Source organism: Haliaeetus albicilla, chromosome 8 (genome assembly GCF_947461875.1).
Source record: "Haliaeetus albicilla chromosome 8, bHalAlb1.1, whole genome shotgun sequence".
NCBI classification, from domain to species: Eukaryota; Metazoa; Chordata; class Aves; order Accipitriformes; family Accipitridae; genus Haliaeetus; species Haliaeetus albicilla.
In genome coordinates, this window is record NC_091490.1 from 17,363,914 (window position 1) to 17,391,574 (window position 27,661).

General features: G+C 39.4%; 2 protein-coding genes across 2 annotated transcripts in view; one reads left to right on the forward strand and one right to left on the reverse strand.

The window, feature by feature from the left end:
• SELENOF (selenoprotein F) overlaps positions 1–2,784 on the reverse strand; it is a 28,675-nt gene extending 25,891 nt beyond the window's left edge. The window contains exon 1 of the mRNA XM_069789152.1: positions 2,627–2,784. Coding sequence (XP_069645253.1) covers positions 2,627–2,695 — 69 coding nt within the window. The 5' untranslated portion in view covers positions 2,696–2,784. The remainder of the gene's footprint in view (positions 1–2,626) is intronic.
• Positions 2,785–3,481: 697 nt separating this feature from the next.
• The window catches only part of HS2ST1 (heparan sulfate 2-O-sulfotransferase 1), an 83,431-nt gene continuing 59,251 nt past the window's right edge, over positions 3,482–27,661 (forward strand). The window contains exon 1 of the mRNA XM_069789151.1: positions 3,482–3,786. Coding sequence (XP_069645252.1) covers positions 3,663–3,786 — 124 coding nt within the window. The 5' untranslated portion in view covers positions 3,482–3,662. The remainder of the gene's footprint in view (positions 3,787–27,661) is intronic.

The following is a 27,661-nucleotide window of genomic DNA, read 5'->3' on the forward strand; positions in this document are numbered from 1 at the left end:
TGAATCAGCTGAAACACACATGGCTACAGCTCTCTAAAGCCTCCCCTTTCAAAACAATTTCAGTAAATTTCATATCACCAAAAACACACTTAGAAAATAAGCATAACAACTAAACTTGGGAAAAGCACAACCAGGGAGTGATGAAACAGACCTAACTGCTCAACAAGGCATACAAGTAGGATTTTAATTTCATGTTTGCATTAATGTTACAGGAAAATTGCATACTAAAAGTGGAAGTGTAGATAAAAACCTGCAATTCTGATTTACCAGTAACACATTAAAACAGGCAACTCGATTACATGGCTTCTATCTAAAACACCAGTTCTATTTTTTTAATGAGCAGCAAAAACAATGTTACCAACTACCCCAGCACTTAAATGATATTTGTTTTTTGTTGTTTTTTTTTTTTTTTCCCCCCACATTCCCACTTCCCTACATAGGGATTTCTCACACCCGAGCTTAAAACCCTTCCTGCCAGCTGTATGCTGGAGGGCAGAGGAGAGTGAGAGGAAATTAAGAAAGGAGAGAAAGGAGACAGTTTTCCTTTTGCCAGATGCTTCTCAGTCTGGGTGAAAGACCTTGGGCAAAACCCACATCTAAACTACCAACAAAACAATCAGCAAGCATCTCTGTTTTCAGAGAAGAGTGAGATAACACTAGCAAACTGGACTGGACAACAGACCAAGAGTCAAAAGAATCATGCTGGGCCAAACAAACTAAGTTTGTCCTTCAGCAAATCAGACTTCTCTTCACATTTAATATATACAGCATACCCAAGTAAGATAGAGACAAAACCTACTTCCTCCCCTGAACTGGTCAACCTATAGCCAAAGGAAAGACATGTCACTGATGTGACAGATAGGCATTGTTATGGATTAGGAATTGGTAGAAAATACATTAGGTGCCTCATTATTCTGTTTCTCTGTATCTGCTAAAAAAATTAAAGCATGAACAGAGAAGTATAATATACTGAAAATTATTTTGAAATTACTATTCTCTCAGGCAGAAAGCTATTTTTCTTCTTCCTACAGGACACTGCTAAAGGAATTTCTATATATGACAGCAGGCAAGCAAAAATGGGACCCTACAGTACTTGAATTATCTATTATTTTTCCTTTCTGAGGGATATGAGGAATAAGAAATATAATACCACCACAGTAGTATAGAAAATCTAAGGAGGATGCTAAACACTGCCAAAGCTACATTTTAATTATTGTTCACTTATCAAATTAATGATGATGACAGTAGCTAAAACCATTTTCTTGCACCTTGCTGCTTGCCACCAACCCCTTTTATGCTTTACTGTCATCTTTTCCTCACTTTTGAATCTGTTCACCTGGGAGCAAAAACAGTACTTCCGGCATTGTCATTTTGCTTCCATCAGCAGCACTCTTCACACCCTTCCCCAGCAGAGTGCTAGAGCATCTACATATATAACACCAATACTATCCTGTTTTTTGTGGCGGACCAACCAAAAAACAGTGTATGAAAGCAAGTAAAGTCTCCATTGCATGAGAATTCCTCAGTGAAGAGGTTCTAGTTACACAGCAAGCTCAAAACAGCTTGAGAATAAAACCACAGAGAGGGGGAGGAGACAAAAAACAAAAAAAAAAAAGGAAGAAACTGGCTCTCCCTAGTATTTTTCCTCAATTTTTAGTACTGTAACTATTGTACTAGCCTAAAATAATAAGTACATCAATTAAAATAAATGTCTCTGTTTAGGATTAGAAAAGAACCCTCACATTTCAGAAGCTAATTTCCCACCAGAATAAGATAATTTCAACTACTTAGCCAATGACACGCCTCATTTCAGCGGCATGCTCTTCTTTAAAGCTTTGACTACAAATACACATTACACAACTGCTTTGCTTTCACATTTGATGACTTAATATATTAAAACAAATACAGCATCGATACAAATTGCTTTAGGAAGCATTTAATAGTTATTAGAGTGAAACGTTTGAACAGGTCTTCTGCATAACCTCATGTCTCTGGAGCTCAGGTGGGTCAGAACTTTAAGGGCATTAAGTGCACTAAAACAGAGAAAGCTGACCTGTCTGGCAAACCTCGAGGGACTGCCTTCACAGGACCACTTTCAGTTAGAAATCAAATGCCTCCTAGCTTCACTTCCCAAACCCATTCCTAACTCTGTTACTAAAGATAATCCGGGACATGAGGTTTGTAACAACACACAAATCCCATTAAAAGTGGGCGAGGAAGCCTGTAAATTTATTTCAATAGTCACTGCAACACCCGCAGCGATCGCCGCGTTTTCCGAGCGAAGAGAGTAAGCCGGGGCCGAGGCGAGGGACAAGGCGGAGGAGCGTTCAGGCTTCAGAACGCGGCTCTCGCTGTCCGGAGGAGCAGAGGCAGCGAGAGGAGGAGGGAAGAGGGCAGAAGCAGAGAACAGCCTGCGGCAAGGAGAGCAAGAGAGGCGCCACGGAGGCAGGAGAGGGACGAGGCACGGGACGACGCCTCGGGGATGGGACGGGCAGGGCAAGGCCCGCTGCCTCCGCCTCCCGCTATGGGACACGTCTCACTCCCGCCCCCCCCCCCCCCCCCTTTCTCTCGGGAAATCGCAGCCGCACTCAGACCCGAGCGCAACTAAACCGGAACGGCCTCTCACCGCCTGCAGCCCCACTAGCATCCAGAACCAGCAACGCCCCAGGGCCGTTAGCTCGGCGGCCGCCGCCATCTTGCTGCTGGAACGCTCCCGCCAGCGTCGCCGGGAGGCCGCCGAAGGACCTCACCCATCGCGGATGCCCGACACACTGCCTGATGCGGGAGAGCGTAGACTTGCTCCCAACGCCCGGCACCACCAGCAGAAACGGCTAACCCAGAACCTCTATGGGAAATCTAGAGCCAAGCCACTCCAGTCTGTTCAAAGTAGCGCTTACACAGCGACGCTAAATGAGATTCCCGTTCCCCCGCCTCAACAGGCCTTGCGGTCGCAACCCTGAATAAGGTCCTTCCTCAGGCCGAAGCGTTGCTGCCAGCCGGCATATAGGGCCCCTGGTTCCGTCGATTGACAGCCGGCCTGAGCAGTACTATTGTGCCATTCCGAAGCGCCGCCGTGCCTGTGCCCAATGAGCGTGAGGAGGTGGGCGGGACTTCAAGAAGGGCCTCCCAATCACGGAGGGTCGCATGTAGGCGGGACATCGCCTCGGTCCGGCAGCTCAGAGCTGAGGGGGAGGAGGAGGAGTCAGCGCCCCGTGGGCGGGGCGTCGCCCGAGCGAGGCCAATCCAGTTGCGGGAGAGGCGGGGGGCGGTAGCACCGCCCAATGGCGGAGGGCGCGGGGGCGGGTCCCGCCGCCGAGAATCGGCGGCGGCGGCGGCGGCGGTGGCGGCGGCGGCGGCGGGGGGCGGGCGCGCGGTTGGGCGTTCGGTTGCTGAGCAGCGCACGCAGGCGGGGGAGGGGCGCGCCGGTGGCCGCCGCGCGGCGGTTGGTGACGGGCGCGGGGGGCGGCGGGGGCCGGGCGGTCTGCGGGGCGATGTGAGAGCGGCGGCGGGCCCTGTCGCGCTCCCCCGGCCGCGCTCCCTTCGCCTCCCCTCGCTCGCGCCGTCCCTGCGGCGGCAGCGGCGGCGGCGGCTCCCGCCGGCCTCCGCGGCCGGGCCCCGCGTTATGTCGTGATCCCGGGCGGGCGGCGCTGCTGCTGCTGCTCATGGGGCTGCTCAGGATTATGCTGCCGCCCAAGTTGCAGCTGCTGGCGGTGCTGGTCTTCGGGGTGGCCGTGCTCTTCCTGGAGAACCAGATCCAGAAGCTGGAGGAGTCCCGCGGCAAGCTGGGTGAGCGGCGGCGGCGGCGGCGGCGGCGGGGCGCGGCGCGGCCGGGGGCCTGGGGCGGAACGGGCCGGGGCAGGGCGCGGGGGGGACGGGGGCGGGCGGCGGGAGCGCGAAGGAAGGGCTGGCAGCCCGGCCCGGCTCCCCCCGCCTCGGTGTGCCGCCTGGCCGGGGCCGGCGGGGGGACGGACGCCCGCCGCTGGCTACTTTTCCCGTGTGGCTCCTTGTGTTTACATGCCCGAAATGATAAAGGACCTGATCGATACGGTCTGGGGACTCTGCAGGAGGGGCTGTCAGCAGCAGAGGCGGCAGCCTTGGCCTTTGAGTTCATTGGTATGTGTGCTTTGCGAGATCATGAGACCTAGGAGAGATCGGTGTTGGAAAGATAAATATTTCTGTAGCGTGTCTAAATGGGTTTCCTTAAAAGAGCGGCGGTGTTCAAGGCTATTAGGAGCAGCGGCTGGCCTGCGTGTGCCTCCTGACAGGCGCCTGGGAAGGGAGAAGAGAAGCAGTAGTGGTGCCAAAAGTGAGTCTAGTTCTGCTGCCTGCTGCTGCAACGAATTACCGTCTTCTTCACACTTAATTTCTACCTCAGACGTTTTACTAACGCTTGGCATTGTAAAGGAAAGCACTCTGTCAGATAAAAAAAAGGCAAAGACATCGTTCTTAATGACAAACGGGTGATTTGTTCTACTCTTGTTGAATGTAAGATGTTATTTTCTGCAGTTTACTGAGCGTAGTTAGTGATCTCCCAGACTGTCACTGACCTGCAAGTAAACAGAATAATGATGAACTTGAAAACTCTTGTGTGAGACTTCTTTTGCTTTTCCTGCCTTAAAAAGACCTTTTTAGAGTAACATCTGCCTGGTAGGTAACATCTTACTACTTTGTCTGTTGTACCTAAGGCTGCAGAACTTGTATAGCTTTTACGTTACTTGATTAAGGGTCTCGGGGATGTGAAAAAACACCACTCTGAACCTAGTTTGTGGTGCCTAGGAGCTGTAAAAACACAGCACTGAGACTTCTGGTGTACACAAGTGCAGGGGCTGGTTTACAAATATTGCTGATTTGTTTTCTCATAATATTTGACTATACTATGAACACTTCAAGTTTGTAGGAAGAAGAGTGCACGTGTTACAGGAAGAAAGAGGTTCCCGTTCTTTTTTCGCCCAGAAACTTGCTCCATGCATGTGTTCCTACTGGTGTTAAAACTAGAAGTGGACTTTGAGTAACATGGGAAGTTTAACAGTGAGCTTCTAACAGAGCCAGAGTCAGCATAACTTAATGTTGAGCTGTATGAATGCCATTGGGATTTTACTTCTCAGCATTTCTTTTCCACTTTGCTCTTTCTGGACTGGATATTCGAGATTAGGACTTTGGACATGGCAGTGGTTGACTGCTTGAGTTATGGGATGCTCTTACACTGCGTGTTTTTCAGCTGAAAGTCCATACCAATTATAATCGAGGCATAATTTTTGCAGGGTCTCAATAGCTGTAAAAAAAAATTTGAAGAAGATGATGAATGAAACTGGAAGATAATTCAAGCAGGTGTTAACGCAGTACTCAAGGTTCAGTGGAATTTTGTATCCATCTGTTTTAAACTGGTTGGTACTGTAGCTTCAGTGCCTCTGTTGCTGACAGTGTATGTTACTTTGGGGAAATCTACCTCCTGGCATGAAAAGATTAACAGAATGCATGTGAGAATACAGAATTTTGCTGCTAAAACATGCAATGGGCATGATTAAGTTGCATATTTAGAGGATTAAAATACACAGCTAAAATACTGCTTTGAGACAAGAATCTAATTACTATGTTCTGCTGATTTTACTTCTTAAGGAGAAGGCAAAACTATTGTAAAGTTTATTAAAAGTATGATGGAAAGATTTGCTTTGCGAGCAACTTACCAGTGATTCTCTAAAACCTGGGTAAAGAGGAGAAAAAGGGCTTTCTGCAACAGCTTTGAACTTGGGTTCGTTTTTTTTAATGTGAGAATATGCGCTGTTAAAGAGCTTCTAGCTGTCTGAATGTCTCCCTTTTTACATGTTTGGTATGTATTTTATGACTAGCAAATGTTAAGGTTTCCTTACAGAAATTTTTTTACCATCACGGTTGGTGATATTTCTACTGAGCTATAATATGGAGAATGGTTTTCTCCAAATCAGAGTAGTTAGTTGGCCTAATGCACTCGAATTCCAATCTTTCTCCCTGCTCCCCGAAAGAATGAGGTGTGTATGTGAAGAGTCAGTGATGCTATGATTTAATGATAACAACAAACTAGTTCTTTTGGTCTTTCAGTTGTGTTTCAGTGGGTGCTTTATGTTAGAAGTCACATTGCCTATTGTTTGGGTACTGGCTTTTGAACTGTGCTACGTGTTTGCGTTGATATATCATATGATAAACTGTCATCTTGGAAAGTAATTGTAAGAATTAGGCACTGACTAGGAAAATGGAAAGACTTCAGATTTGACAGAAAATAAAAAATAAAATAATTCTGCAGCTTATCAGCAGTTCTAATAATATTCAGCTGTACTTTCTGAAAGAAAGGGGTCTATCCAATTCCTTCACATATGAGCAACTCCTGATTCTGTACTGAACAATTTGGGGGCGGGGGGTGCGCGCGCACGCATGTTAATTTCAGTTCACCATCTTAAAATATCTTGCCTATAACATGAAATTGGAGCATCTTTCTGGGCAAAAAAAGAACGGGAACCTCTCCCTTCCTGTAAGACTTCAGGTAAAACTCAGTCACCCTGGCAAACTTTTCTAAGTTGAGAAGTATAGGAGATGAAAGCAAATGACCAGCACAAATGCTGGTGATGCTTTTTTTCTCTGTAATGAGATTATTATGATCCTAATATAATTTTAAAAGGTATTTGTAAGCCTGTGGGTCTCTTCATCATATGAAAGATAACTCCCTAATTAAAAAAAATGAAGAAAATCAAAACATTAATTGTAACTTCTCTGCAGCTGCTGGACTTCTTAAGCTCTTTACAAATGGTTTGTAGTGGTAAGATCACAAGCAGAGCCCAGTCAGAACCCAGTTTCAAGTACTTTTTTGGTGAGATTTGTATATACAGCTATTAATCTTTTATATTATTTTCAAGTTTACACGTAAGGGCAGCTAAATTGGCATTCTCTCCAGACTAAGCTGTCCCTAGTTGCCAGTGAGAACTCTAATCTTTTTATTTAAGCCTGGTGTAGGCATTTGCCCATTAGGTCTAGGAATGCACAGCCCTAATAGAGAATATTACACATGAAAGGCAAATGCTGAGGTTTGCACTATCATTCTTGGAACAGAAATAATGTCTGACCATCCCCTTTGGTTTTTGGAAGCCTTGTGGGTGCAGCTCTGCCTCTGGTTTAAACTGACCTAGCATTAAACACGTACTATGCCATCTTCTGCATTGCCGTTAGTGTTCATGGTGAGTGGGATCAAAAACTGATCCAGCTGGAAGTAATCCATCCATCTTTTCTCTTCCCTCCCCAAAATTTTGTAATGCATTGGTGGGGAGCAGGAAGAGAAGAGGGAGGTTTGTATGTGTTCTAGCTCTTCTGTTAAATTAGATTTATTCTACAATAGCATGTACGAGAAGCACTTCAGGGTTGGGCAGAGGGGTGGGGGAAGACAGTGCCTCGTTTAAGGAAGAGTCTGTAAGATTGATCAGAGAAGGTGAGGATAGTAGATGGGGAAGGATTACTCTTTGGTGCGTGGAGGTGAAGTAATACTTTCTAGCTGTTTAGTGATACTTACATATTGGAATAGTTCATGTCTGAATAACATAATATACCGTAACAGGGAGAGCAAGGATTGAACAACTTTATTACTGTTTCAGATTATTGCTTCAGATCATGTTGAAACACTGGTTAGCTGTACTATGGGAGTATTTCTTCTGCTAAGTGGTAAACAAACTTACGCTCATATCTGTTAATTCAGTACCTTGAATTCAGCATATAGAAGTCTGTCACTTGAAAGAAATTCTTAATATTTACTTAAAAAAATTTTTTTCCCCTGAAAATACATGAATAATTTGAAAGGCTTAGGCTCTTTTCTTAAGCCCAGGGAAGAAAATTTAATTGATGATTAATTGATTGCCAGATTTTTTTTTTTTTTTTTTGAAGTACTCTCCTAGCGCTTGTGGCCCTTGCTGGGGTAGTATCCTTCTAAGCACTGTGCAAGTACCTAACAAACCACTTTGAAGTTAAATGATTTAACTTACCAATGATTAAATCTTATGCTTTCTAGAAATGTAAGAGCTTCTACTTTTGGGGGATGTTGAAATAATAGGCATCTTATGTTTCCTTCATTTAGAAAAAAAAATCTCCTGTCAGTAGGCCTGCCAGTTGCATGTGTTTGGAAAATACCTCAGAAAACTTCTCAAATTGTCCCTCATAATATAGCATGCATGGTTCCTTAGTATATTATTTATACTTGAACTTCATTTATGAAGAGTAGTTTGTGATTGTTGGCAGGTCTGGCTGCACAGAGCTATGCAAATAATTTACTAGCATTTCTTTTAAATATAGCTCCATTGTCCAATAGTTATTATTTTCCACTGAGTAGCCTGAGGCATTCTTTCAGAAGCTGCTTTCTTGTGTGCCAGGTTCCCTGAAATAAGCATTTTAATGCTGCTTCCTCAGTTCTATCTCCAACCAGTGAAACATTCTTCCACTTTGCCTTGCTGGTTTTATCATACTTTGTCATTTAGTTCGCCCTTACCATTCCCCATCACCATGTCCCCAGTCGTTCCAGACACTTTCAGAATAAATTTTAAACTATTCCTGTACTACGCTTGTACTTCCCATTGAAACGTGTGATATAGAACAATTGTATGTACTTATTTATTTATTTATTATGTTACTGTTTGTGATTTTATATTTATTTATGACTTTTTGGGGAATAAGTGTTGCAGCTGCTGCTGTTGCGTTCTCTATGGAATTGGTAATATCTGAATTTTGACTAATACAGAACTGTGCATGTTCCCAAGCATGTACCAAGACAGTTCAGTCTTGCTAATGGGTTCTGAGGCTTGATCTCATCCCTTTTCACTGGCACTCCAACATCTGTTTCTAACAGTGGAAATGAGGCACAACTTTTTAAAATTTCTTTCCTTTTCTGGAAGGTTACACATGAGAGACCTTAGTATTGTACCTAGTTTGCAGGCCGCATGCTTTTAGTGAAAGAGGTTTGAGAATTAGTGATGGGGTGAGAGCTGTGCCTTCACTTCTAATAGCAGATGCTGTTCTGAAGAGTTATCTGGCAAGGCAATATTTCCGTTAGAGATATTTTGAGGGCAGTTCTGAGAGATGAAATGGACTTGAACAATCAGATAAAGCGTACGGCTCCAGTCCCTCCAGCCATGGACTGCAGTGGATGAGGTAATCACCAGGTAAGGCACTGCATCTTTCTAGATTCTCCATTGGAAAAGGTCAGGTTTGGGCCAGTACATATCTATGTATGTTACTTTTTAACGCACAAATTTAAGTTGAAGAGCACAAAGACTTACAATACCATGCTCCAGGGAAATCTTGGAAAAGAGCCACAATTCAAGTCAGCTCTTTAGGATAGAAAAGTCTTGCTGGACAGCCAAAGGGATGCAAGTGCCATGCTCTTCTTTGCAAATTAATGCAATATGATGGATTTGGTAATGGTAGCAATGAGGCAGGGAATTAGTTCAAGGCTGAGAACCTCGGGAGAAAGTATTTAAAGGAGTTCTAGGTCCTGTTCTTCCATATCATTGTTTTTCTACATAGGAAGGGAGAATGGGTTATTTCAATAATGAAATACCTGGCAAGTTTCAGTAATGTGTTTGGCACTGTAAAAGGAAAAGTGGTAGCACTACATCCGGAAAAGCTACTTTTAATGCCTTCATTTACTCTGTGATAAAGCAACTAAAACAATGATGTTATGGCATAATGCCGTGCCAATGCTCCCTTTGTTTCTCTTGTCTATTTTCTACTTCTGAGCATGGCACAAGTAACTTAAAATTTTCAAGTCTGCAGTGTGCCTTAGAAATTGAATTATTGGAAGTTACTATGTCTTTTTTGGTAGTTCTCACTGGAGATTATTATCAAAGGAACTGGTTTAAAACACAGCAAAACCCTAACAAAACCAGATACCCCCCAAATACTCCACTAAATTAAAATTGGTTGTGCATTTTATATATGTATATGTGTGTATGTATGTATATAAACACATATAAAATGTGTGTATGTATATATATTAAAAAAAAACCCCCAAACAGCCCTTGCTAAACTACTTAAACTTTGGAGTTAGCATAACAGGTTAAACCGTTGCTTTCCAGTTTAACATGTACACCTGAAGTGAAATAAATCATAGGAATTTTTTTTCTTCCTTATTTCAGAAAACTGACGTATTTGCAGCTGGATTCTTTTTTTGCACAGCTTTGTATTGCCCCTGGCTATAAAGTTAGGGACATTTGAACAGTTCATGAATAAGTCATTTTTGTATCTACTGACTGGCAAGCATGAGTCCCTCACTGTTAGACTTATTCTGGCCAGACTTGTCTTCTAATAATGAATGCCTTCCCTCAAATTCTTGCTCCACTTTAGGAAATACATGGCTTTTGCATATGGAATCCTCCGTGAGTTATCACTTAATTGGGTCAAAAGACAGACAGCCTTTTGTGTAATTGTGTGCAATCTGTAGTTTTTGTCACTTATCTGAAGTGTATTTAAACCTTGTCAAAGCAGTATTAAAATAGCGGTAAGTGCTTTACTTGAAATGTGGTGCTATTTATCTGTTTATATATCTGAAATACTATCCTAGCAAGCATAATGAAAGTGCCATGCTGTAGGATAATAGCTGAACTGTTAAGTGTATTTGCATTATTTTTTTAACCAGAAATAAAAGGTAAAAGACTAAGTGAAAGGAGTCCGGTGTTGAGAGGCATCTGAAATTTGGCCAGCTGGCTGCAGCCTTTCATAAATATGTACAGACTCTTAACTGCAATCTATCCTACTCGCTATCTAGACGGGGGGCGGAGAGTATCTTATTCAAACCCTGGGCTTCATCTGATGCTCAAGCCCACCAATTCTGTTGGATTTGCCCACTCCCCTAAAAACTTGTGGCCCTGTGAAGTTGTTGTGTTCAAAGCCCAGCATCTTGAGAAAGGCAACATTCAGAGGACTCTTCAGTCTCTTAAGAGAGAAAACCCAACTCTTTTCTTCCTGGAATTGGGTCAGTTGGTCCTTTATTCACCCCCCCCAACTCCTTTCCACTTGACCTTTTTAAGTTTTGGAGAACTGAAGTCCCTCCATTTGGCATTCCTATCAGCAACTGCCTGCATTAAAATTACTGCTAGTGCTGATTATAGTTGGTATGCCCAGGCACTTCACTAAAGGTATAAATTCACAATACTTGTGGAAGCATTCATGTTGCACATACATATATGTTTTTGTGTCAGGAATATGCTGACTATCAGGACATCAGTGTTATTGCAGGATGTGTCCTTGAGTGTCAGCGTCTGGCTTCGTATTGAGTGTCTGTATGTTCCCAAGTAATTAATTCATTGCTGTAATTTAGCTTTTTATGGCTATAAATTAAGAGCATGTTTTTACCATAGAGGTGTCATTTGCAAATGTGACTGCAGGAAGCCCAACTACATCTGCTTGTCTTTTTATTGTCTCCACTATTCAGTGTATTATTGTTGTCCTCACTTTGCAATATCCTTGTGTCATCAGGGTTCCAATAACATTACTGCTATAATAATTATTATTCAAGCTTTCTGGTAGTGATAAAATTCATCACGAGTAGCTAGGAGTCTAGGGCAGTGAGAGAATTAATAAGATAATTAAATTACAAAAAGTATTTGGAAAGAAGCTATCTATCACTTTGGCCTGGTCTTTGTCTGCCTGCCTTTATGTCCATTCTCTCTATATATCCAGTTAGAGTTTAAAATGACAGCTGACATCCTTCTTTTTTTATCAACTTGCTGTGTAATTCTGAATACTAATTTGTGTTGAAACATATGTAAAACTTAAGTGCTGTTTTGATAAAACACCTTTTGATGATTTTGAAGTGTTTATGCAAACCTTGTGCATAATTGCTGTAAAACTGTAAAGAGTGTGGGGATGGGATCTTAGGTTCCTTGAATTCCTATCTTCCCCATTTACTTCTGTAGTGGTTTTTCTCTCAGAAGATCTTACTTTATTCTTCTATTTTTTTAAATATATATTAAAAAATACATAAACAGGGGAGAGTAAGAATTATATAAATTTATAATGTATATGATTCTAATAAATATAAATATTAAGTATGTATATATTCCTCACCCTCATTGTCTATATTTTCTGATGTTGTGGTGTTGGACTGATCTTTCTTGGACAACAGATTGAAAGGCAGTAACATTTCATTTCACTTTGAAAAAGGTGCAAAAAGGCTGTTGAGAACATGAAGGAACTTGGAGATATGAGAGCAATTGAACAGAGATCATGCTCCTTCCTCTCACTTTCTGCAAAGTGGAGGGGGAAATCCAGCTAATTTAATTTTTTTTTTTTTTTTCCTCCTGAATATTTTCTCTGCGTATCTTTCAATTTTCAATCTTTCTATTATCTTCTTTCTTGGATATATTGTTGTTGAATATTCTCAGAAAGATTGCATAAATAGCGTATCTGTGTTTTCTTTGAAATATTTGCATTTCTTTACATGGATTCTGTGGGGGGCTTTGGAAGAGGTTTTGTAGTAGTAGAAGTCTTTTTGCAAAACGTGATGTTTGCAATGGTTTTTAATATACAAAGCATTAATCAGCAATCGATTGTATTATATTGGAGTTGATTTTGATCATTCTGAGCAAAGGATTTCTGTAATACTGTGAAGGATTTACAAATTTAGAGTAAAAGGGAATGAAGTAAAAAAAGTAGGATGTGAAAATGATAGAATCTTGTTCTGACACATTAAATAGATCAAAAAGTGTCTCCAGAACAAAACAAAGCAGTCGAAGATTTTGATTCCTTTAGCATTTCAGCGACAGATTTAAATTGAGGAGGAAATAACTTTTTGAAAGATCTAATTTCAAATTTTTGATTCCTGTAAAAATTAATCGCTGTTTTTTAAAAAAGCTGAGTCCAGCCATGTCCTTCCATTGTCTGTGGTAAAAGTAGTATCTCACAGGGTTTTATTCCCATGCTGAAGGACAAAAATACTACATCTTGTCTATAGACCAAAACATCCGAGCACAAATGTATGATCACTTTCTGAAGATATGGTTTTGTACCCAGTACGCAAAATATCTTGCATGAGGATCTGTGGTTTTGGAAAGAAATTCATCATGTCAGATTCTTTTTGTGTCCTGGCATTGAATGGGGTATTTCATAGGTAGAATCCTATTTCGGCTACACTCACACTGAGAACTTTGGAGACAAGATTTTTCAGCATCTCATTTTTCAGTAAACTTTCAGCAGTGTGTGCTCTTAAAAGTGAGAAAAGCTATTTTCCTGGCAAAATATCTGTAATTGTGTACTATTCTTAATACATTATCCTATGAACTGTGCTGAGATGACCATAGCACTAAAATGCTTTCCCTTAATCAAGTTAGTGCCTTTGGGAATATTGAATGTCTTATAGTTTGCCTCTCTTATTTTTTTATTTATTAAAAAAACCCCAACAACCAACCCCAACCAAAAGAAGCTTGCAAAGCCCTCCTAGTTGTCTGAGAATAATTTAGTCTGTTTTAATAGGGTTTTAGGCAAATTAACTATTTTTTATTAACTTTGGTGATGCTGCCAACAAGGCAAGCTTTTGAAGACAAGTACCTAATAAACAGTTTGCTGTCCTATGATGAAGCAATTAGATCTTGCTGTCCAATTTGATGGCTTCAAAGTGTGTAAAGTGGGATTGGACTGAGTATGTTTTTGAACTCTGTTTCACTTACAAAGTAGGAACTGGAATGTTTTATATTTTTACTGTCTTCCTACTTTTATTAAAGCAAATTTTATTTTTTAAATACTTTTGGGCTTCCTTCACTTTGCTCTCTAAATTGTTAATCCTAACGTGCTGCTTGTGCAACTGCTGTTAGTTTGAGTGAAGACAAAAGTTGCAGTAGCTCTGATGTTTTAGCAGGACCTGTTTAAGGTTTAAAGTTATCTTCAATAGGAGTGTATTTCATGTTTTTGTTTGATCAAGCTATAAAAAAGAGCCTAGAAAATTTCTGGCATACTGCTTGCTTTATACTTCTAAATCGGGGCTTACAGTCTGTGTGTTTAAAGTGTATACAGTAGTCTAGGTGTTTTCTGCTGTGAGAAGTACCAGAATGCCTTACTTACTAGTAGGCTAGTAGTATTTATTTTAGTCCTTAAACTGCCTCACAAACATGCTTTCTGAGCGAGGAGCAAAGGCTGAATGACCAGAAATACCTGTTGAAGCTTACATTTAAACATAGCAGTGTTCATAACCAGTCATGTCGGGTACAAACTTGAATTTTATCTTTGAAACTATTCAATGGCCAAAGCAGTTAGGATTACATAAAAACTTTTCCATGGAATTCAGTTGGAGCAAATTTTATGCCAAAATTTTGAATTTTGAGGAGAGATTTTGGAGTGGTTAATGAAGTAAAATTGCTGTCAGTCATGCAGGTGCATAAAAGGGCTTGAGAAGTCACAAGACTCGACAGATGAACTGTCAAAGTTAGCAGTGGGCATACAGAATGTTGTTCTCCCAGCAGTGTGCCCAGCACGCTTGTGGGAGAGTATCACCCCATTGCTAGCCAGAGTGGCAACCAGAGGTATGCCCAGCAGAGATCAGAGCATGGACCATGAAGTTAAAGCACTCTTCTTTCAGTTTAGTTTAATGCTTTGGGCTTTGAGCTACAGAGATGGCATATGTTTGCTTCTGGACAGGGAAGGACAGCCACCCCTTTATCCAACCTGGAAAAAATTGGTAGAGGATATTTGTCAGGCTTTTTAGTTATTCATGAGGCATATTAAATGCATTTGGCCTAAAGGCAAATTTATCTTGTAAGCACGTGGTCAAGCTTAGAGGAGAATATTAAAGATGAACTTTTGAAGAGGGGAAATAAGGAGTAGAACGGATGTGTATGTGAGGATCAGTGCAACTTTTGCTTGTGTAAGCTATCCACAGTCTGCCCGATCCCAACAAAAAGACAGAGAGTTTTGGGGAATATGCTTATTTTCAAGGCTGACTTCGTTCTAGCGTAACAGTCTGATAATGTATTTGCTTCTGATTCCTATTGCTTTGTCATTTACTCTCTACAACACTATTAAACCCTCCTTTCTGATGTGAAAAAACAACATAAAACTGAAGTGGTGGTTCAGCAGAAAAAAACAATAAATCAAATAGTAAAACATTTATACGTATCCTCTTCTGGTTTTCCTGTCTGCGCTTTCCAAACCATAGTCTGAAAAACATGGACTTGCTAACATGTTTGTGGGAGCATTTCTCTAAACATTTGTGGTCACTGGAGCAACCCAAAGCATTGTTTCTAGTGATTTTTATGTGCCTACTTATGTGTGATTGCATAGTGCAGATGGCAAGGTAGTTTTAATATGAGAATTAGGAAAGAGAAATAGATGGTAAATTATTCACACATCAAATTTAAAGAAAAAAACACATGTGTGAAGGAGGAGTGAAGATACTGAAAGAGGTGTTTTCTTTTTTTTTTTTTCCTCTGTTGTTCTAAGCCATAGAAAAAAGCCCTTAAAAGCTGAATGACCATTTTTATATTTTCCAGGAGCATTAGTGGTGATTATGTATAAGTTTTAAATATGCATGCTCTTTGACTGGTGGAAACTTGTGTCAAGGTTGCAGTTAAAAGCATGTATTGTTTTCTGATAAGTAATGGGATGTAATAAACTTAAATTTCTTAAACTGATGCTATAAAATTTACATACAAAATAGTTGTTTTGCTGGAGATGATGAGAAAAAGGTTTTAAATGTTAACTGAGATTGAAATACTAGTTTTCAAGAATGAACATTGGAAAACAGGGCAAACTTTTTTTAGACTTGCTTCCTCTCATTGTTATGCCATCTTAAAACAATATGGAAATAAAAATAACACTTACATCATGTGCTTTTTAAGTATTAAAAAAATATACTAAATGTCTGACAACATGAAACTTAAGCAACAAGATCTGTCGAGTATTCATATAGCAGCAGGAATGTGGAGTGACTGTTACTACATCGCTTTTACTTTACTTAATATATATTAAGTATCTGCATGTAAATGTAAACATGAGATGGCACTCTAGAGATAACTAATATGCAAGAGAAACCTATATGACAATCCTCTCAGATATCCAGGAATTGATTTGGATGAGTTTTCTGCCCTCGATGGAATCGTGTATCTACAAACTCTCTGCAAATTCTGTTAATGCTTCAACCTTTGCTGTATCAGGCTCCACAATTAAATACTGACCTGAATTGTTAAGAACATTTGGCTTCTCTATAGGAAAATGTCTAGACCTCACAAATACATATCAGGCAGAACTACCAGGCAGTTTAAAGCTTTACCAACTCATAAGGGTTAACCAAGTACAGACATAAAACTGTAAAAAGGGATTGTTCTTTTTCATTTGTTCGAAGCCTTTGTTACAAGGAATTTGAGGCACTGAAAACACTGTGATATTTAAGGATCGGAAATGCATTAATTTCAAACTTGACTAAACTTGTTGTTTTATGTAATTTCCGTAGCACCCTTCATAATTTTCCTGCAGTATTTAATATACAGCATTTTGTGGTGACAAGATTTTAAGCAACTGCATGCTGTACAAGATGGAATATGGGAATGTAGTGTATGCTAATGGGTTGTGCATGTGTCCTCGTCTTGTCCCAGGGAGACCCTCGTACAGGTTTTGAGTGTTTGCTTTGGTTTCAGAGCAAAGAATACTTGTTTTAGGCAGTTTGTAGAGAGAAAGAACTTAATGGTCTGAGGATAATTATTTTCTTAAGTTTAATGCTGCTTCCTGTTTGATCTAAATGCAAGGTCAAAATTAGCTAAAAATATCCCAACATTCCTTGAAAAGTATTGCACTTAAATTATTACCAAAAGCAAAGTTTTTAGGAGGTGTATCATTCAAGAACTGTTAGCATATGTCAAAGAGCATATGAATTAGTTGCCAAAAGTATTCTTGGATAATGGTGGCTGGTTTTCTCTAACAATTTCTTTAGAGAACAAGTAATAGTTGGCACTCTTCCAAACTATGACTGAGCTTACTGCAATAATTACATGTTTTAGTGCTATTGTTTTATTGTACTCTGCTGCCTTGACAGCAGTACTGATTTTATAAACGTAAAAAATAGCTATGCTTTGATTCCTTTTTTTGAATAAAGGAGTCCCATCTAAAGCAAACTTCCTAAATTGCACTTTAGTACTTATTAATCATTCTGTGACTCTAACCTTCAGTAGGCATCACAGAATGCTTGTTAAATGAAGTAGTTGTGTTTCCAAACTAGAACCAGACACAAAATTGTGTAGAGTAGTAGTTAAAGTATTGATGAGGTGCTTAATATTCTAAATTTAATTTTGGGGATTTGGGGTTTTTTTTTGTTTTAACTGCAGTTCATTTCAGGTGGATTTAGAGTGCTTTGGATTTTTTTTTTTTAATTTTTTTTTTAATAAAGGGCTGGCTTTGACCAGAAAATTTCAGTGTAACTTGTACTTGAGAACTTTATGTGGTAGACTCACATGTTAACAATTCTGGCGGCAGTCTTGTGACTAGTATTTTTTATTTTACAACAGTTGGAATAAAACTATTTGGGTTTTTTAAAATGAACATCCAAGAAGAACATTTACTAATGCCAACTGCTGGAGTGGCATTTTCTAATGAAAACTTAAGATCTCTTGCCTTGAGTGGTCTAGCAACCACTGGATCAACAAAGTGCATGGGGCTTTCCTTGTTTGCGTGTTTTGTGGAAATTTTCCCTTTTATGCTTTGTGAGCCTTGGCTACGATGTTAGAATGATGAACGTTTTTTATTGAGTTTTTTGCCATTTTACAGGTTAATTTGTGAGCCACTGACTGAACAGAACAACTTTTACAGACTATAAAGTGCAGCCTTGTAACATGGAGTAACAATCAAATAAAACGGAATCTGTTGGGGAAAGTCATTTTCCCACATCTTTTAAAGAGTCCGTACTTGAAGCAGGGGGAAGGTTGGGGCTGTAGAGTCCTGTGATGATTCATAGCAATACAAGAGATGACAGGACGGGAGAAGGTTAGTGCTAATGGTTTGGGCCACTATAGGCCATCGAGCATGGAAAGGTTCAGTGACAGTTCAGCCTCTGCTCCCCCTACCTGGAGAGTCCCAAGGATGTAGCCCATTGCTTTATATCCGGGCGGGGAATAAATGAAGTCGTCTTTGTATTTCAGATGGAAAGTAATTTAAAAAATATCCATAGGGACCACCATAATACAGAAATGATACAGTCTATCTGACCCATGTCCTTCACAGGTATATTGCAGGTGTGTAACATTATAAACTTGTATATGTACAAAAAGCCACTCTTTGTTATTTATACTCAAGTTTAAACTTGGTATTTCTTCATACAAATTTGAGAAATACTGCTATGGATAGAAAACCGTATTGGTATCCTTGTGTCACCTGACAGAGAACTGCTTAGTTTCCCTTACCCTGTTTAAAGCTACCTGGGTTAGTTTTGAATGAGCCAGTACGTTTACTCAGGCTACTGCTGCGTCTCTTGAAGATATGAACTTGGCTTCTCTAAGCATGTTTCTGCCCAGGTATTTGTTCCACAGCTCACTTGCATGTTTCTGAAGTGCTGCATTTATGATGTAGATGTAAGCATCGCTCCGTTCATGATACGTGTTGCCCTGAAATTACTGCAAAATAGAGATTTACAGGTCTTCTTTCTATGCCATTTGTTCTGTTGTACATCACACAGAATATAGAGCAATTTCTTCCCTTGGACTCCTGCACCCATTTTAGTGCTGAGTGAATCTTTATGGTTGGGGTTAAAGGGTTTCCTGAAATATTTTTAGTTATTAGTGCATGTGGATTGGTGATTATTTCAAGAACTATGTTCAGTAGGCATTGAAATAAAACCTTTTATAGAGTTAGTTACTTTTTAGATTAATTGGAATTAAGCTTATTAAACTAACATTTCAGAGGAGAGCGCTTATGTTTAGAAGACTGATGACTGTTTCAGGGACAGTATATAATTTCTGCGCAGTACCTCATAATAGGAGAGTCTTTAATAGCATGATTCTATGTTTAATGTGTATATGGACAAATGTGTTATGCTTATTATTCCATTCCTCAAATAAGCAGTAGTCAGTCAGCCTTGGGAATTCACTGGCTATTTCAAGGTTTTAACCTGCTTTGATGCTTCCATGGTTTCTTCCTGTGAGCAGCTTGAATACCACTTACTCAGCAGTAAGTTAAATAAAATCAGCTAAGGAGAACAGCATACTGTAAATGATGCTGGTAACAGAAAAGACATGTAAAATTGCTTGTAAGATGATAACATTTCATAACATTCTGGAAAACAACCTCTCATGTATTGATTTTCTTTTTTTTTTTTTTCTTTTTTTTTTTTATCCCCCCCGTCTGCAAAGATGAAATGTAGTCTTTCAAGGAGTCTTATTCCTTCCTTGAAGACTTGCTATATTGATCTGAAACCACAGATCTGAAATTGGTCATATTTTAACAGTGTTCCTTCTCTAATGACAATATATGGCCCTACTGTTTAAGTGGAAAACTTGCTGCAGTATTTCTGTTACTGGAATTTGTGGAACAGTCAGTGAGGGACTTCTCTAAAAATCCCTTATGAGGTACTGCAAATGGAATACTTCACCGAAATCTGTGTGAATGGATAGCAGACTTCTGCAGACGTGATTCCTTAGTCATGCTTCATGGAAGCATACCACCAACTTGCTCCGGAATAAAGTAATGGGAGAGAAGAGATGTTGAGTAACCCCTGTATGAATACAGATTTTTTGTGTTTTCTTTTTGGCCTGGTGCTCCACTTATCAGAGGCCAACTAATTAACACACTTCTTGTTAGTGCAACTTTAGGTTTCTCAGTTAGTGATAAATACAAGAACACTTACCATCTCCCTCAGAACAAGGGACAAGACAATTTCTCCTTCTCTCCTACCCCCTTTGCCAGATGATGAATTTAAAAGTTGCTGCATATTAATTATTCCCCACGATAGCTATGTTAGCTGTTGTTGCAAGGCCTTGTTGTTAGTCTAAAAATGTGCTAAGTTTAAAAAAGTACAGGATTTACCATAAATGAGAGAGCTTTTCCCTCTCTATTTGTAGAGGAATTTGTAAGAAAACATACACAAAAGCTTGTGGTGATTTATTTGAAGTTTGGTTGTGGGAACAAAGGAAGTACAGAAGGTCAGAATAACAGTGTAAAATTTTTGGTGCTTTCCAGCCTCACATGTTCTTTTACCTGAACTGTCATAAGCCTGTTGCTGCAGAACATGGCAATGTGTTTGTAATCTCTCAGTGGAACTAAAGATGAGAGTAACAAATATCATCTTAAGCTAATTTAGCCTGGCCATTCAAACTTATGACACTGTATGTGCAAAACCAGAATTACTGTATTTTTAGACATAACTATCTGCAGGGCGAGGACAGACAACCAAAGGATGTCAAGAGTCTCTGCAAGCTTGGCTTTAGGAAAGAATAGAAACCCAGTAGGTCTAAGTAATTTAAACTGACCCTGTTAAATTTACAGTCTCTGAACGTATTTTTCTATTTTGGAAACCACACAATATAAATTTAACATTAGATCAACAAATAATTTAACTGTAGACATGTCTGCATGAACCATGTTTTTAAATCCTACTGTAGTGGAATTTATGCCAGGAAAATGGGCCTCAAATGAAACAAACAAACAAAAACCATTATAAAACACAGTTTGAAGTTTTGGAAACTTTATAAGTGCACAGGAAAACCAGTTGGTTAATAATGTCACAAATGGTTGGGAACAAAATGAATTCAGGATGATGCATTCTCGTGTAATCTAAACTCTTACAGAAAGTGGTTTTATCAAGAGAACATAAAAAGCTAAGCAGATGTATTGTTGCACAGAAATTATAAAGGCATGTTAGGCACAGATTTACTGAAATGAGATAGGAGCTAGACAGTGAATTTGATATTCTTCCCCCTCCCTATTGCCATTGTGCTGTTCTCATGTTAATCACATGAGAAATTGTTACTGTATGGTTTCACAGCACTTTCACTGGGGGAGGACAGTGCTACCGCGACACTGACTGGAGCTGTATGGACTCAACATTGTAACATTAGTTTGCATATTAAGTAGTAAAAGTTTTTGAAGCTCAAGTTTCAACAGTAAAAAAAAAAACGATTGCCCTGCAAGTCTTTAATAAAGCCACATGGTAGGGTTGGTTTAAATCTGTGGGTTTTGGTGTCTTGTGAGGAGTGGATAGTTGTTAATAGTAAAAATGATTAATCTGGAGTGTCCTTCTGCAAGTAGATTTCTTGAGTTTCTAGTATAGTCACACTGGATACAGTAGTACCCAGGGAATGCTTTTGCATTTTATTTAAGCGTATATGCATATGTATCTTTAAATTCAAATTCTGAAGAAGTCTGTTTAAAAAATAAAAATAAAAGAAAGGTTTATGGCTTGGAAACTGCTTTAATGTATTTTGGAATAGTGGAGTTTAAGTCATTGAGTGTTAGGGCCTGTGTGGGCTTTTAAAAAATAACCACATGCTGTGACCTCTGCAGGTATCTCCGCCTTTAAATCTGATTCCTGCTCCTTCTAATGCCTTAGAGAGAGGGCTGAATGGTAGCTGAATGAGATTTGTAATGTTTTTAAAAGCCTTTCTGTCCTGTTAATTAGCTGAAAAAAATATGAATCTTTTGAGGATTGTGATTAGAATTGTTACTTGTATTTTTTGCTCAGCATTAATTCATGGTTTGATCTTGTGATACGCACTTTTCTGTTTGTTTTAGAGATTATTGTGCATTGTGGGATGACAGTTTTGATGATAACGAGCTGTTCAGGGGAAGAACCTCTCAATAGCAGGTGACTGGGTAATGGCAAGTGAAACTCAATTTTGTCATATTTAAATGTATTTGGAGAAGAACAATCCCAAATTTACATACATTAGATTCTGAATTTGCTGTCCTCACTGAGGAAGGAGTTCTTGGAGTTACAGAAGTTAGCTTTATGAAAACTTAAGATCAGTTTTCAACAGTGGTCAAAAATGCATGTAGCATGCTGGAAGCCATTAAAAACAAATGAAGAACCACATGAGAATTTTTTTTTTTTCCATTGGATACAGCAGTTCTGCTGTGTTGATCTCAGAAAAGGTTATAGCAGAGTTGGAAAAGATATATGGCTGGTGAGGATAATCAAAGGAACAAAGCATCTCCCATATAGGGAATGATTAAGTAGACCAAGGCTCATCAGACTTTGGAAAACATGTTGGGAAATTAAAGGTAGGAGCCTGTAGAATCATGAGTAATATGGAAAAAGTGAGCAAGGAATGCTTATTATACAAGTGTGGGAAACAATCAAAAATGAACTATTGGTTGGTAGCTTCAGAAGTACTGAAACAAACTGGTTGGTGAACTGTAGAGCACGATGCCACAGCATATAGTGATTATTGAAATGCTTAGACAAACAAGGGGTGGAAAAATTGTTGATCTAACAATTCATTAATCTACTGAGTTGGAAGTAGGTGAACAATGGTACATACCTCAGGAAGATAAGACCATGTGCTTGACCTGTTTTTATATCTTCTCCAGACAACTATTGGCCTTTGTCAGAAACAGGACATTGGAGCTTTGGTCTGAAAGAGTAAAGCCTGTTAGGTAATGTATGCACCAGGCCACTTCCCTTAAATACCACGTGCCTTAATGCATACTATTGATCCTTTTCATGCAAGGACTTGCCTGATAGTTCTTCAGCATTGCGTAGATTCATAGCTTTTGCCTCTTCAGAAGGCAATTGAAGACTTAAACTGACCTTTTGTTTGTCATTAGTCACATAAATTTCAAGTGGTACCCAGCAAAAATTTTGCTAATCCATTTCTTCCAGGAGGGGATCCAATCTTGCTTTGAAAATATCATCAAGAAGTGGAGCATTTCCTTTGCTCATTTATGAATGACTTTTGAAACCTTTCACTATTTCAAAATAAGGCCTCCATTTCTTAAAATTGGGACATGGTTGGTCTCATGTTACAGCTACTGAATCTTGTTATTACGTTCTCTGTACTCTGCTCCCCACCACCCTGCAGTACTTGTCCCTGTGAAAGTACTTATATCCTGGAATCATCTCAATTCTCAATCTCTCTGAAAAACTAAACACATTGAATTCCCTAAGCCTCTTATTGTAAGGTAGCTTTCTGATCCTTGAATCATTTTTATGGCACTTCTGCACCCTCTCTACTTTGCCACCAACCACTTTAAAATGTGGACAAAAATACTATGCAGTGTTTCAGTAGCAGCTTCTTCCCTGCCATGCACTCTGTTGTTTTTCCTCTGTTCTGCCATCCTCATCTGTCTGTGAGTGCTGTTTGTGTGGTTGATTGGCAGCATTATGCAGCTGCAGATACGGCTGAAGTGGCTGGTTGTGTTAACCAGCTGCCATGCTCCGACACTTCTCAATTTTTACTGAAATCAAACAGTAGATAGAACTCTGATAACCTTATATGAAATCGAAAGCAGAGAATTTATCATATTATCTCCAAACTAAAAATGCCAACAAATACTCAGTTTCAATTTTTTTGCTAGATACTAGCAACTTAGTTTGTAAATCAAAATAGAGAGCTTTTATAGTATGGAGATGAAAGTACAGCTAAAAACTTCCCCAAACTCCTTTGAAGAGTTGATACTTGCAGTATTTACTGATTTATTTTACTGATAGATGGTAGATGATCGATTTTCCTGCCAAATACTGTAAATATATATAATGTGGAGTTTCTAGTTCCAGTCCAAAAACACTGTAGTTGAGCTTTCATGGGAGCCATATTTGTGCAACTGTGCTGCTTTTATTTTTGAGCTGGTTTCAGGTTTGTCCACATGATACTCAGGGATTCAGTAGGATTTCTTTATAGAAGGCAAACTGGGGAAAAAAACCCCAGATCTTAATTTTGAAGGTCTAAGTAGCATTTGGAGAGTGTTTAAATGTGTGTGAATTCAGTATTTATTTGAAACACTGCATAATTTTCAGTGTTATAACAGTATGAAACATTATAGAACACATTTAAGGCAGAGTGATGGATTACATTCTGAGTGTGTTGGTGGGATAAATAACAGATCTTAAGACAATATGTTTCTTCTTTGTTACTGTAATAGTAGAGTGAAAGAGAAAACAGCTCACACTTTTATCTCTCAGGGTTTTTTGGGTTTTTTTTATTTCCTTAAGGAAAACTTTTTCGCCATTTTTTCCATGAGGAAGTAGTTAGACTTTTTGGATTTTGTAATTGGCAAGTGGTATTTCTGCTGCTTGACTACATTAAATATTTGAAATTTAATTGCTTCTGCTTGAGAGGAGAGCAACAGTTACTTTCCTGTCTGAGTGTTCTGATTTCTGTTTGTGATGTGCTTAAGCTGGAGATGAAGTGGTTTGTAGCTTGTATTTCTGTTCTGTAGCTGATACTGTCACACATTAGAGGCTGGAAACCCTTGTGGTAGTAGCTCTACATTGAGAACATGTCATTCATTATAGCAGCTGCTTTACAGTGCATTTATATTTAAATAGGAGAAAGTGATCTATTTTGAATTTTGAGAGTTGTTCCCATGGCAAAGTAACTTGCTGTCTTGTCTTTTTCTTCACCATTGATTGATCCATTTGCTTACTTATCCCCAGGAGTGGGGAGGGAGAAGTCCAGAGTGAAAAAGCCTTCATTTAGGAGTATGCTGAATGCTTCCTAATAGCATTTGAGTTCTAAAGACCAAAGTCCTCTGGGTCTGGTTTATTTATATAGTTTTAATTAGAACTGAGCCTCATTAATGAAAATGTGCAAAATAAAACAAGGGCATCTCTTTAAAGTTCAAATAAATACATTGCAAGAGTGGGATTTGTGTTTAATCTAAGAAGCTGTGAGTTAGCTGCCGTACAGTGTTTAAGTCAATTGTTGCAAAGGATCTTACTCATACTGACCATTAGTATTCACCTGGTTCTCAATTTTCCTAAATTAATTATTGTTTCTTCAGATGTAAAGTTTTAGAATCATTGATCAGGTATCTATGTTCCTGGCTTCTGAAGTGAAGAGTTTAAATGTAGCTGAGAAAATGATTGCCAACTTGTTAGAAAGTCATCTCTGTTTTACGAAAAAATGTGGTTGGAGTGTTTGTTCGGACTGAGGTTGGGACTCTGTATTGAGCACCCTGAGTGATAGAAGAGTGGACACTCTTTGTCTCTCTGGTTGCCTATCCAGATTTTTTGGATGATGAAGGAATAGAGCAGCTGTAATAGTTCTGTTCATTTCTTTTAAAGCTGAAAATAGGGAAAGACACGCAATCATGGTGTGAGCAGTTGCACTGCTTTTTTAATTGTTTTTTAAAAGCTAAGCAGTATTTTGCTATCTTTGTTTTTTGTTTTTTTCTAGAATCAAGACCATAGCTCAGTCTGGTATGTTACTGGATATTGGGGCTATTTTTTAGAAGAGAATGTGTATATGATGCTTACTATCACATAAGCATGCTGTCAGGCCAAGACTGTATTTACTGTATCTCCTAAGGTGCTGTAAAGTACCATGCTGGTCGCAGTTTGGAGAGAGACAGACAAACCAATCAAGAGTATCGGGGAGCTTGTTTTCTGCCCAGCAGTACCCCTTGTGTGATTGGTTTTGGAACCTCTCTCAGGCATTGTTAATGCAGGATTAATGCACAATGAGCAGTTTGCTGTGTTAAGAAGCGAGATTAAGCCCATCTCATGGCTTTATAGAGACACTTAATTTTTCAAGTGCAGTCTCGTCACAAATGGAAATCTTTGGGACAGAGGAAAAAACACGGATCAAGTATGCTCATAGTAGCTTAAATTCATGATTATTCTGGATCGCAAGCATGTTTCTCCAGTTTGAGAAGTACATTGCGTGCATTAACTTGAATGTTGGAATCATTCAGTTTCTCTTACTTCCCTCACTTTTAAAGAGGAGGAATATGTAGAGAACTTAAATGCACACAACATATGGCTGAAATACCACATATACTAAAGATCTAAAAATCAAAGTTGCTGTTTCCATGACAACCGTAGCTGAGCCAAAGGGTTCTTTTCATAAAGACAGCAGCCATGCACAGCTAAAGTTCAGAGTCTGGGAACCTGTTCCCTAGGATGCTTTAGGGTCCACATACAGATCTCCAGGGAGGTGCTATTTATGTTTGTATCCACTTGTAACTTAGAGTGTGACTTGTTCCCAGCTACTGCCTACAGAACACACTGATGGGAGTAGAGTGTTTTTATGATACCTAATTGATAGGTCTGACATGTTGCAGATGGGAATAGCAAGCTAAGAAGTAATACCACCTTGGCAAAGAGGAGTTTTAAATGGAAAATAGGAGCATTTCTGTCTTTAATTTTGGGGGCGGGGGATGATGGGGGCTTTGATCTGCAGCTTTTGCTAATGTGAATTGTTTATATGAATACCTATAACTAGATTCTTTCTGTGCAAAGACTCTCTGATCTTGATTACAGGACAACTTAGGCTATTCAGCTTTTCTGCTGTAGTGCCGCTACATTTCAGTCATGTCAGGTAGAAATTTAATTTTTCTTCCCTCTGATGCTAGTTGTTTATGTCTTCACAAAATAGGAGACCGGAGTCTTGGCCACAGTTAGTCAAGATAGTGAAGTGAATGAACCAATCAATACGCTAAGTATGGCCAGTTCTGTGTAACTGTAGGGTTGCGTAGGTGTATTTATTGTGCTTAACTCCAGTTTAATTTGGATTTTAGATTGATACTGGAACAGAAATTTTATGAGATTAGTTACTATTTACCCTTTTTTGAGTATCCAGACATAGAGATAAATCAAGGTGGATTAACCAAATCTGTCTGCAAGTCATTTTCCTTCATCCAGGCTACCCAGCAGAGAAGCTTTTACTTTACTCAACTGAAGCAAATATTTCAAGTCATTTTTTTGGCTAGTCTCCAATTTCATCTAAACATCTTTAGTTTAAAATTATAGAGGGGGTAATCTAGGCATTTTAATTTTGGTGAACAAATGCCCTATTACTTAAAAAGGGAAGAAGTAATAATAATAATATACTGTAATTTTTTCCCAATTAAGAAGTAACACTTTTAATTCACGAAAACTCTTAAAAATGTAATTGAACTTTCAATAACCCCATTACTGTAACTGGTTGACATTACTTTGATTTGAAGAGTTCAAACCTTTTCTACTGGGACAGCCTGTATAATAATAGAATTGTTCCTTTTTTCTGCTCTGGCTCCTCTATATTAATGTATCTCAGTGGCAGGAATCGAGTTTGATCATCATATTTCTGGAATACTAATTCAAGAAAATTTAATCCCCTGGTAATACGAGTTAGCCTTTCCAAATGTGCTGTTATAAATCCATGTGAGAGCTGGGCTGGTGGTGGTTGGCAGTCAATGTTAGTACAGTAGATGGAAGCTAAGTGTTTAGAAAACCGGTGCCCCTCCATCATAAAAGAGCTCTGATTCATATTCCCAGATGGATTTTGCTATCTTGGTTTAAGTGATTCTCTGCCTCATGGGCCTGACCTTACCATCTGCCAAAGGTAGTGCTCCTTGGCAAAGATGGTGGAAGGGGCTTTATGCCAGCTTGAGGACCCGTTTACACTGATATCCCTCAAGGTTTGACATGAACTCTAGGCTAGACCAGAAGCAGAGTCTCTTGGCAGAAGAAACAGCATAGTACATGCGCATTGGTCTTTGGATTGCTCAGATACATTCAGGCAATTTTATCACTACCTACTTCTTT